Genomic DNA, 11,441 nt, shown 5'->3' with positions numbered 1-11,441 from the left:
GTGTGTAATTTTAATTCTAGTTAAAATTCATTGATTGCTGTTGAGTATTTATAATCAGATTAACTTTCTACAAAACACATGTACATTAAACTCTTGCTCAAAATAAATTGTATTATGAAAGGATTACAGAAATAGGTAGCCGAAACCAATTCTTTAATGGTCACGAGAACAAATTATAGAACAATGCGTCGCTAAACTGATTTTAAAATGATCGATTAAAATCTGTTTCATCAACAACAAGAAATTAAAATTGGCAATATTTCCTGATATATATACTTTTGAAGTTTTAATTATTCCCCCCCCCCCGATTATTAATTCAAATCACAAGGTTTTTACCTGTAATATGAAAAAGTAGCAAGGATTACACGAGAATAAAAACGCGTTTCTTATACAATATACATCTATTATATTTAGAGAGCATACAGATCATACAAAGACAAAATCTTACACGTATAAACATGCATGACAGTAAAATATCTTTGATCAAAAGTATACATTTATAAGATTGCTTTTGTTAAATATTAAATTATTTGGCAAAGTTTTTGCAGCAAATGCAAGTTTTAAGATTTTAAAAACACTAACATTTTATCAAAAACATTTAAACATTAACGAAAAAGCCTTTAATATGTCTTGTACACATATAAGATAAACTTACAATATATGCCATTGATTTAGCTATTATAACAGCAATATGATTATAATAGAAATAGACTAGATAGTTAAAGAAATCATCTTTGCAAACTAAGTACAGATACATTTTCTCAGAGTTTAAATAAGTAAAAGATCTATGTACAATAACTAAATGTATTTAAAAAAAACTAACTTACAAGTTTTTCAAACTATATCACAAAAACTCACAACATTATACTACTTTGTTTTATTTGATTGGGAGCAAGTAAATAAAACAAAATATACTCATAGAATATATGCATGAATAAACAATTGCAAGAAAATAAAATAAAATTCCAATTTGAAATCTAAATTATAGTTAATATCATTGTAATAAGTTAATTTAATATGATTTGAAAGCAAATAACAAAAATGTTTTAAATTTTAAAGACATACATGAGTAAGAAATGAATTTTAAGTACATTCTGTCGTATTAAAAAAAAAGAGCTTTTCAGATTTTCAGATATTATTACACATAAATAAATAAATCAATTGAAATAAGAATATAAAAAAAAAATTAGAGAATTTTTTTTTATATGGGTGTGCACACATAACAGAGAGAGAACTTGTAATACAAGGGTTATTGTTCAACAGAAAAAGAAAAAAAAAACATATTCAGAAAACAGTTTGAAGCAAAAGATATAACAAAACATTTTAACTTTCTTCAAAATACTTATCCTAACAACACCATTTAAAACAATTATAAATATGAAATCTATAACAATGCTACATGGACAGTATTTAGTAAAGTTATTAGCTAGCAAAAGGCACTTGTCACTTGCACAGGAAATATGCTCGAAAATGGCTGGCAAATTATCACAAAAATATATGTTCTAAGTACCAGTAACATTTCACATTTAACTAAATTGCGAGAAGAAAAATAAAATTTTAGGTTTTGATTCAAGGAAAACTTTTAAAACATCAATTTTTTAGCAAGACAAACTCTGTGAGATCACGACACACAAATAAGGAAATAGTTATCAGGCCAAAAATTGGAAGTTTGAAAATTTTTTGCTGAAGAAAAATGCATTTTAAATTAAATTAACAGTTTGCAAAATAACTTTATAATAGAAAACAGTTTGACTTACCAGTCTAACACAATGACAACTTTTTTGAATATCTGTTACATATGATACTAATTTTTTATGCATATAATCCAGTCCCCAAAATGTAAAATGAACATAATTCAAAAATAAAATAAAATAAGCAGGTGTTATTTTGGTTCAGATTTTAATATTATCAACCAAAAGTTCAGTTAACTCTTCATAAAGCCATTTTTATTTTTTTGCTCTTTAGCATTGGTTTCCTAGGAGGGAATCACCGACCTTCGGCGTTGCTTCTCGCCGAGAGGAAAAGTTGATTCTTCTGCGCATGTGCGCCCGAGCAAAATCGGCGCTGTGAGTGGCACGCCGGAATCACTTGACTTTGCTTTCAGCGTCATGCTGAATAGCGACGTCAAAGCTCGGTGATTTCGCTTCTAGGAAACCAGGGCTTTAGTTATATACACATATTTTTTGGATTAAGATTATTTGAAAGAAATTAATTTAGGCCTTTAAGCGATTCAAAATATTTAGTTTGATTTCAAAGGCATATTATTTCTTTGGGGAGGGGGGTATTCTTCATGAATTTAAACATTGGTGTATTAGATTTTTTCTCAGTCTTTAAAAAGTCTTAACTAATTAGAGATAGTCCAATAATTTATTAAAACAGGCCTTTTTCTGAATTTGGTGGGACTATTTTTCACTCCCTTATGAGAAGTTAAATTGTAGGGTACATTAATTTTTATTCATCCTTAATGCATAGACATTTTTATAATACAACAAAATGAAAGACTACATCAAATACATGTCGCTTTAAGATCCAGTAAGTACTGACAAAATTCCTGAATAAATCATGAAGAGGAAATTGCAGCTAATAATTTAGTTCAAATGCATCATAAATAAATAAAATCTACACTCAGATTCTCGTCTTTTCTTGAACAATTTTGATAACATTCTCTATAACATCAGTAGTTTTTGCTGTGCCACCAAGATCAGGAGTGTGAACCTAAAATCCAGACAAATACAATTAAAAATTAATAAGTAGTTTGTACCATGCCAAAAATAAATAAGGAAGAACTAGGAGACTACAAAAAGAGTAAATTCAAAATTGGAGCTAATTAAATTCTAAGGACTCTGCAAACTGCACTAATTTTAACTTAGTAAATTTTATGGAAAATATTGCATATGAAGCAGTGAGAAGAAAAGCGATGTAAGTGCCAAAATTAAAAATTTGGAGAAAATCAATACAAATGGTAGGAAAACCTCTCCTTTGTTTTAGGGCAAGAGACGGTATTAGTAGTCTTGGTAGTTGCTGCTATACAGCATGATTTAGAAAAATATTTCAATGAAAGCTTACCTTAGGATCTGAACTTTAAACTTGTTTTACTTGCAACTTTAAGAAGTCCACTTACATCCCTTTGCTTCTCAATGCCTCTCCTTATATGCATTATAATACCTTCATTACAGGGTGATTAAGAAAAATTTATTGAAGAATTAGTACTAATTTTTAATACCTACCTTTTGAACATTTATTGTTTCATTAATAGCTTCACTAAGAATACTTGAGTGCTTCTTAAGTCTGTAAAATACATAGTTTATTTAAAAATGTGATTTAACTTATTAATAAATACAAAAAGGTAAAACTTTTTGAAAAAATTAGGTACACAAATCAGTATTTCTAAAGAGTTTTCTGCAAAAAAAAAACCGCAAAGCAGTTCAATTTTTGTTAGGTTATTTATTTTTCTTTAAATTCCTCCTCCCTCTTTTTAACCCCCGACACACAAAGGAAGGGGGTTATAAGTTTGACATGTCTGTGTATCTGTCTGTGGCATTCTAGCGCCTAAATGGATGGACCGATTTTAAAAAAAAAAACAAAAATTGTGCGAAAGGAGAGTTGATTGAGAGTATTCTTAGCTAGATTGCGTCTTTGGATGCCATTAACTAATGAAGCTATTAGTTAAAAACCACTAAAAGGTTTTCTCATTTTTGCAGTGAAAACATATTTTAAATTTTTTAAATTTTATCCCAAAATAAAGAGAATTTCTTCCCACGTCTGATAGAATGAGTTTGGAACTTACATGTTACCTAGAATTCTAATTATAACTTTTTTAAAGCAGGTTTTAATAAAGGCTAAGCCTTTGTTCCCGCAATTGATAACCGATTTCATTGTTGGCCGACAAGGAAATTAAACGCAATAATTTAAAAATTTTATCTGTCGCCAGTTTCTATTTGTTAGCAAATAAAATACCTGAAATTGATTTTTAATACTACAAGGCTTTTAAAAGGATTTTTTAATTTTCCCTCTTAATTCTACAGTTGTGATTCAGACGAGGTGTTTTTAATTTTTAATTTTAGTTACTTGTTTAACTTTGTAGTTTTAATCTTGGTTTTGAAAGCACAATGAATTGAAATTTCTTGCTCTGCACAAAATGAGATTTTTGGTTTCATAGCTCACGTAATCTAAACATGAAGAAATGTAATTAACAATTTACAACTGATAATTATATGAACCAGTTTAAATGTATGGTGAATATGCAGTTTTATGGATTAAAACTTTCGATTTTTAACCAATTTGATTCATAATTAAGCATAAGAAAATAAAACATTTGAACCAACTGCATAAATTACTCTACATTCAAATCCTGCATGCAGTAAACCCCTTCCCATTGACTCTTAAAAACCAAAATTTGATAACCCTCCCCCCCCCCCAACTCGCTCTCCATTGTATATATATATATATATATATATATATATATATATATATATATATATATATATATATATATATATATAAGTGATCACATTCAAACTGTTTTCTTCTCAAAATACCCAACTTTTCTTGCAGTCAAAACATTTTCATTTATGTCATTTATAATCAGTTCAGTTAGTAGATGAAATCAGACATTGTTTTTAAGTGCTTAAAAGCAAGATTTGTTTCTAATGCAATTCACAAATACAGAATAGGCACACTTATCACAATTCCTCTATAAAAAAAGTTATAGCCCCCTTAACATCATACAGAAGACGATGATGGAATAGAAGGCAGTGGTTTCCATAACACCCATCAGTTCACACTAAAAAAAGTTACTTTTAAAATAAATCTAAATAAAATGTTTTAACAAAATAATTCCTCATAACTCAAATTGATTGTTTTTTTTTTTTTGGATACATTACTGTAAAAAAAGACATACAAAGCTAATTCAAGTTTTTCATGTAACCACTACTCAGTGTCTTATCAAATGGTAAATCCAAGATAACAGTTATTAAATAACCCCTCCCCCCTTCCTGTTTCTCAAAAATCCTACAAATAAAAAACTTTGTATTACAAATGATAAACAAAGAGCCCCACAAAAGCACAATGCAATGGGATCCAAAATGTGTAAATATACCAACTAGGAAGACTAAAACCTAGATTTCTTGAGAGTTGATAAAAATATCTCAACAATTTAAGTAAAAAAAGGAGAAGCCCTGAGAAGTACTCAGAAAAAGAATGAATAGTGAGATTAAGGAATACTTTTAGGCTTCGCGCATGAGAGTGTCTCTGACGATAATCACGACTGCGTACCTGAAAAGTCTACTTATCAGCCAAGATTTTTCAACAATGGTATTTCTCACAAATTAAGTAAAAGCTGTACTTTAACCCCATTAGGATGGCAATAAGGATGTCAAATACAGAACCAACCTTATTGCTTGGCTATAATCTTATTTTCATCCTGACAGCTGCTTTCTGCTTTGTCAGCAATGAAAGGCATTATATCATCATTGGTTTGAGGTTAAAACTTTAGTATTGAAGGAGGTGGAAGCAAGTATACATTTTTATTTTTTACATATTAGTCAATATAAAGAACTGCCATAGTCCATCAAAAATAGAACATTAGTTTGAATTTTGAAATCTTGAATTCAAAGTATGTTTGTCGCAATAACAAATTGCGATAGGACCCTACTTGTCGGGTTTCTCATTTCTACTAATGGTTTTTAATGTAACCATAATTTGAGCTCAAGGCACAAAATTCAAATGAATGCCAGGAATTGGATGCTATATAACGTTTTCGCCTAAAAAGGATTATGTAAAGAGTTAAAAACCAACACCCAATAGAAGGGACATGTTTGTGAAGACCCGTGGACCAGAGGACATGGACACCACTACTGAGGAGGAGGGACATGCTAGCAGAGGAACATGCATTATAAGCATCTTTATCTTCTTTACTAATAATAAAGCTGAAAGTCTCTTTGTATGGATATCTGTCTGCCAGGATCTCTGTGACATGCATAGAGCCGCCTAGACCGTTTGGACGATTTTCATGAAAATTGGCACAAAATTAGTTTGTAGCATGGGGGTATGCACCTTGAAGTGATTTTTCGAAAATTCGATGTTGTTCTTTTTCTATTCCAATTTTAAGAACATTTTACCGAGCAAATTAGCTTAACGTGAACAAGTAATTTACCAAATTATTATAACGTAGAACTGTAAAATGGGCGAGCAAATTGGCGAGAAATTCACCATCCATAATTTGTAAATATATAGGCGAACCAAATGACCTTTTAATTTTCTACTACAGGCAAAGCCGTGCTAGTACCACTAGTAGAAAATAGAATCAAAGGGCATTAACTACTGTCAAGTGAAAAAAAATAAGCTAACGTGATTGCTCAAAAAAAAAAAAAAAAAAAAAAAAAAAAAAAAAAAAAAAAAAAAAAAAAAAAAAACCTTACTATTGACATACTTAAGGGGGGGGAATCAATTTAATAAAAAATAAATAAAACCCCAAAGAACAGTTTTATCACAACTGTAAAAGCAAATTCATAACATGTTTGACACACTTCATGAAAGTTTTAAACATCTATAAGCATACCCTAAATATTCTAAGAGATCAACACTTGCATTCAGCATTGCAACAGGATTGGCAATATTTTTCCCAGCTATACTTTTACCAGTATTTCTAGAACCCTACAGACAGAAAGGATAATATTAAAAAATAAAAATGAATAAAACATCATACATTATTTTAAACTTGAAATCAACAGAATCAAAACATACCAAGCCAACAGTATATTTAAAACTCACCATTAAGAAGTTTTTGAATTATTATCATGGGACATACATACTAAAGGGACTTAGTATTGTGTATTAGTTTAATTTATCAATCATGAACAGTTGAACTAAAACAGTAGTGAAGAAACTGTAGGGAAAATGTTACACAATCAAAGTGATAAGATGAAATATTTAAAAATCCTTGATATTTGATTGTCATTGAGGATTCAGAAAAAAAAAAAAAAAAAAAATTCAGCACAGTTGTTCTCAAAACGTAAAGTTGACATTACATTTCATTACATGTCAAAGAAAATTATTAACTTAAAAAAATTTCAACAATCCATTTAGTTATCATTACTAAGTTATATATTCTGAGTGAACATAATTTGCTCACAGGGTTCGCGTTTACGCGCTATAGCGGGTTTTTTACGCAAATTCGTGGGAAAGGGACGCAACTTCCGCGAAAATGCGGGTCCTAGGGACCCAGAACACCCAAAAGATAAAAACCAGAAAAAAAATTGTGGAAAATGCTGAAGATCTATCTAGTGAATGCTTTTAAGCTTCAATGACCAGGAGAATCAACAGAAAAGGATTAAAATGACCCTATCTCTGTATCAGCTATTCAAACACACCCCTACTGTTGACCAGTCAATGCAATTTTAGTGATAAGACTGGAGCTTACAGTGACCTCCTGGGCAGAGCTCAAGGAGCAAAATATTGGAAGTTCATAAATAGCCCATTGTACTGTATTCTAAGAATAAGTTCTCCCTCAACTTTTATCTTGGGGAAATTCCTGAAAACAACAATAAAGATCAAAAGTAAGAGTGGTTTCAATGCAATCTTCAGGATTGATACAGGACAACTGAGTAGTAAAAGCTTATCTATTTTGCATTCACCTAACCAGAATTACTTTTGAAAATTATTATCTTGCATCCTCAATAAAAGGATGGGTGAAAAAAAAAAAGGCGAACATTTTCCCGATCGCGCAAAACACAAAGTTCTGAACTTAACATTTTTCTTGTTAAATTACTTATGAATATGAATTTCATACAAAAGCACTTTAACCTTGTTCATTTTCTAGTAATTCACCTATTTCTGAGGGGCTATTTTTATTTGGACTTGCAAAAGTCACGTATTAATCGATCGCGCCATTTTGAAAATGGCGAAATTTTAAAAGTAGCACCAAATCCAATACAGATATTTTAAAAGAGTCACAATGAAGTCAAATTTTCTAATTTAAGATTGCAAATGAGCAATTTTCATATTCATGTGAGAAAATGTTTCGTTTTTGCGATCGCGATTTTTGCGTTGTGTTAATTCGCTTGCGATTTTTTTCTATTTCTATGAAATTGCCATTGATAATTAATGGAGGGGGGGGGGGCTAGTTGCTTTTTTTCACCTAGAAAAATGTTCATGAAAGCAAAGGTTAAGGGAGTGCTTTCTGCTTGATCAATAAAAGGCATTTATTTTTTATTTCATGGTAAAATCCAACTTGAAAGTAAATTTTGAGTTTACCTCTTTGTAACTGACTAAATAGTTTCTCAAATAACTAAATCTTGCAAGTGTATTATTTGAACATATGATAATCACAGAAAAAAGGGCAAAATTAACCAATTTAGTTTATTTCATACCTTTTTCAAATAACTATGTGGATAGTTTCTTTTCCCTAAGTATAAATAGTTGTATATTATTCAATTATGTGCTAAGATTTTCTGTTTAAAATTTAAGGGACTCATTTTTTCCGCCAAAGGACCCAAATCTATTTCATTAATGGGTCCTTGGGACCCAAGTTACGGATAGTTGAGCGCGAACACTGCTCAGAAAGAAAAAGATTTACTGCAGACAGTTTTTTGCAAGTTAGACACGAAACAATGAGTAAATTGATAATAATGAAGGAAAAATTGAAAAAAAAAAAAAAAAAAAAATCTTACTATTATTTTACACTTCATTCTATCAAAATTATTTTTATTTAACATAGTTTTTTTCATTGGTTTATGGGTATCAGTAATTTTCTTTTCTTTTTCTTTTTATAGGGCATTATTATATTTGAACTAAAAAAAATGGATCTACATGTCTATGCTTGTTTGGAAATTTACAACCAATTCTGGATCTTGCCCAAATAAAAACAAACAAATAAAACCCGACCAATTAAATCTTGAAGAATTGAATGTAAAAATGTTTGAAAATCGAGATTTTTAAACAATCATTATTTTTTTATTTTTTGCTTCATGAAAGCTTTCTTAGTGAACCAGTGATATATTTGAATTTACAGGACTTTAAAGAAAAATAAAAACTCTAAGTACTTTTTATTAAGCTCCACAAAGCTTAGACTTTAACAATATCTTAGCACCGCCTGAAGAAATATGCATTCAAATAAATTCTTAACAGAAAAAAATAACTCCAAAATCTGTTATGGAAAGTCTGCAAGTTAAAAAATATAAATAATTAAATAAATAAAAAATATCTTTCATCACATTTTTTGTATTGAAAAGTGTCACAGACGTAATCTTTTGCAAAGACTTACAAGGAATGAACTTTCCAAAAAATGTTATTATACTATAATAATATTATTTGTGGTGCAAGAAAAATATTGACAAAAAAATGTTTTGCAACCCTTTAAACACAAAGCAGTGTAAAATACAATACCTTTAACATAAGAACATTTAACATGAAAAATGGGTTAACACGAAGTGATGTAGCTGAGCAGACAGTATATTGTGCAATTTAATACATATATTTTAACACAAAATTCTACGGAAAAAATAATTTTAGTCCCCTCAGTTTTGTGTTAAATGTTTTTCACAGCAAATTGTTCAAACTATTTATGAAATTAAATTGTTATGGTAATTGGGAAGAAGGTAAAGTACAATATGTTTTAAGAAAAGGTGGAAAAGGTGGTACAAAAACAGAGAATGGTTGTAAAAAACTGGCACAAGTACATCAGCACAGATTAATTGTGTAAATAAAAATGCTGAATATTTACATGGATCTGTCCAGGATTTTTCACAGGGTACTATTTTGTGAATTTTAAAAATATTTGTGTGAAAAACCAAATTTTTTCGCAAAATTTGGAAATGTAAACCAAAAGCAAGGTATATGTATTAGACTTCCCATTTGCATTCTGCTTTATCAATAGATAAGTTTGTGAAAGGTCCAGTTTTGTCCATTGGGATTTTGTGAACGATCCATCTTGATAAACTCTCGTCATGAGTAAGATACGTGAAATTCTTCCCCATTATTATTATTATTATTATTTTTTTTTTTTTGGAGTAACTTGCTATGTAAATCAAGTGCTCTACCCTTTATCAACCCCTACCCCTAGCTACCACCCTGCGCCTCCGACTGTTTGACAACAAACATTTAGCATCAGAAAAATAAGTGTAAAATGCTTTTGAAATATGCTCACTAGGGTGCGATAAGATCTTCAAAACCATCAGAGAGTTAATAAGGATTTAGGAAGTTTCCCTTTTGACTAACTAGAATTTTGTGATGATCTGTAAACGCCCAAATTTCCTCTGGCCAGACCCTTCATTTATAATACAAATTATATCCAATGATACTTACAGTTTCAAACACAGCATATTCATGACCAAAGTTTTGGCCAGAAGTTATACCAGGCCCTCCAACAATACCACAGGCAATGTTATTCAAAATATTTCCATATAAATTGGGCAACAACAGAACATCAAACTGATGAGGATTAGAGACAAGCTACATGAAACATAATTAAAATTTAGAGAAATTATAAAAGCACATTAATACATCAATGTAAAAGCAAACACATAAAAAGAAAACAATTATTTCAGCCAAATTCAGAAAAAAATAAATGAGTATGAAAATAAATTAAAATATCAAAACTATACTATAAAATAAGTAAATTAAAATACATTACCTGCATGCTGCAGTTATCAATAATGATATTGTCAAACTTTATTTGTGGATATTCTTTGGCGATATCAGTACAAGTATTAAGAAATAAACCATCTGCTAACTTCCTGCAAGGAAAAATGCATTTTTTTAAAAAAGCTGCCTTTGCTAAATCAAAGCTAGGTTTATGAAAACAATTTAGTACATTAAAAAAAGTAAGAAATATAAGAACTAGAATGGTAGTTTTCAATCTTGATTTAAAACAAAGAATATTATGCCACAAATAAGCAACCTATTTTTTAAGCATATTAAAAAAAAAAAAAAAGACTTACATTATATTAGCTTTGTGGACAGCAGTTACTTTTTTCCTATTATGTTTCACTGCATAGTCAAAAGCAAATCTTGCGATTTCCTCTGACTTTTTTGAAGTTACAATTTTCAAACTTTCTATGACTCCAGGAATACTCTACATCAAAAAGAAATTTGAAAATTAATATATATTCGAATCTAGCTAAACTGTTAATGATTGATGGCATGGTTTAAACATTATTTTTTTCTTTAAAAAAAAAAAAAAAAAACCTAATTTCATTTTTTCATGTGCTTACTGCAGAGTCCGAAAATATGATTTTTCGAAAATATCCTATATTTTGATACATTACCAATATTTCGATATATACATGGGATATTTTTAATCAGCACAAATTAAACTCTCTAAATAGCAACTGTATCCTGAAATCATTGTTGTTTATTTTCTTACATTATTTCTTATATTAATATATAGGTCGACTTAAAACTAAAGTTTCTTTCATTCTTTAATTACTTAGATATAAATATAC

The 11,441-nt window shown here is 29.5% G+C and overlaps 1 protein-coding gene across 1 annotated transcript in view; it reads right to left on the bottom strand.

Moving 5' to 3' along the window:
- LOC129221266 (isocitrate dehydrogenase [NAD] subunit gamma, mitochondrial-like) overlaps window positions 1-11,441 on the bottom strand; it is a 43,921-nt gene continuing 32,480 nt past the window's right edge. The window contains exons 7-12 of the mRNA XM_054855721.1: window positions 10,938-11,071; window positions 10,631-10,733; window positions 10,303-10,449; window positions 6,560-6,654; window positions 3,228-3,288; window positions 1-2,715 (exon numbers count right to left, since the gene is read on the bottom strand). Of these exons, the coding sequence (XP_054711696.1) occupies window positions 2,626-2,715; window positions 3,228-3,288; window positions 6,560-6,654; window positions 10,303-10,449; window positions 10,631-10,733; window positions 10,938-11,071 (630 nt within the window). The 3' untranslated portion in view covers window positions 1-2,625. The remainder of the gene's footprint in view (window positions 2,716-3,227; window positions 3,289-6,559; window positions 6,655-10,302; window positions 10,450-10,630; window positions 10,734-10,937; window positions 11,072-11,441) is intronic.

This window comes from Uloborus diversus, chromosome 4 (genome assembly GCF_026930045.1).
Source record: "Uloborus diversus isolate 005 chromosome 4, Udiv.v.3.1, whole genome shotgun sequence".
Classification (NCBI taxonomy): Eukaryota; Metazoa; Arthropoda; class Arachnida; order Araneae; family Uloboridae; genus Uloborus; species Uloborus diversus.
Note: the sequence above shows the minus strand (reverse complement) of the source record. Positions and strands in the feature narration are given on the sequence as shown.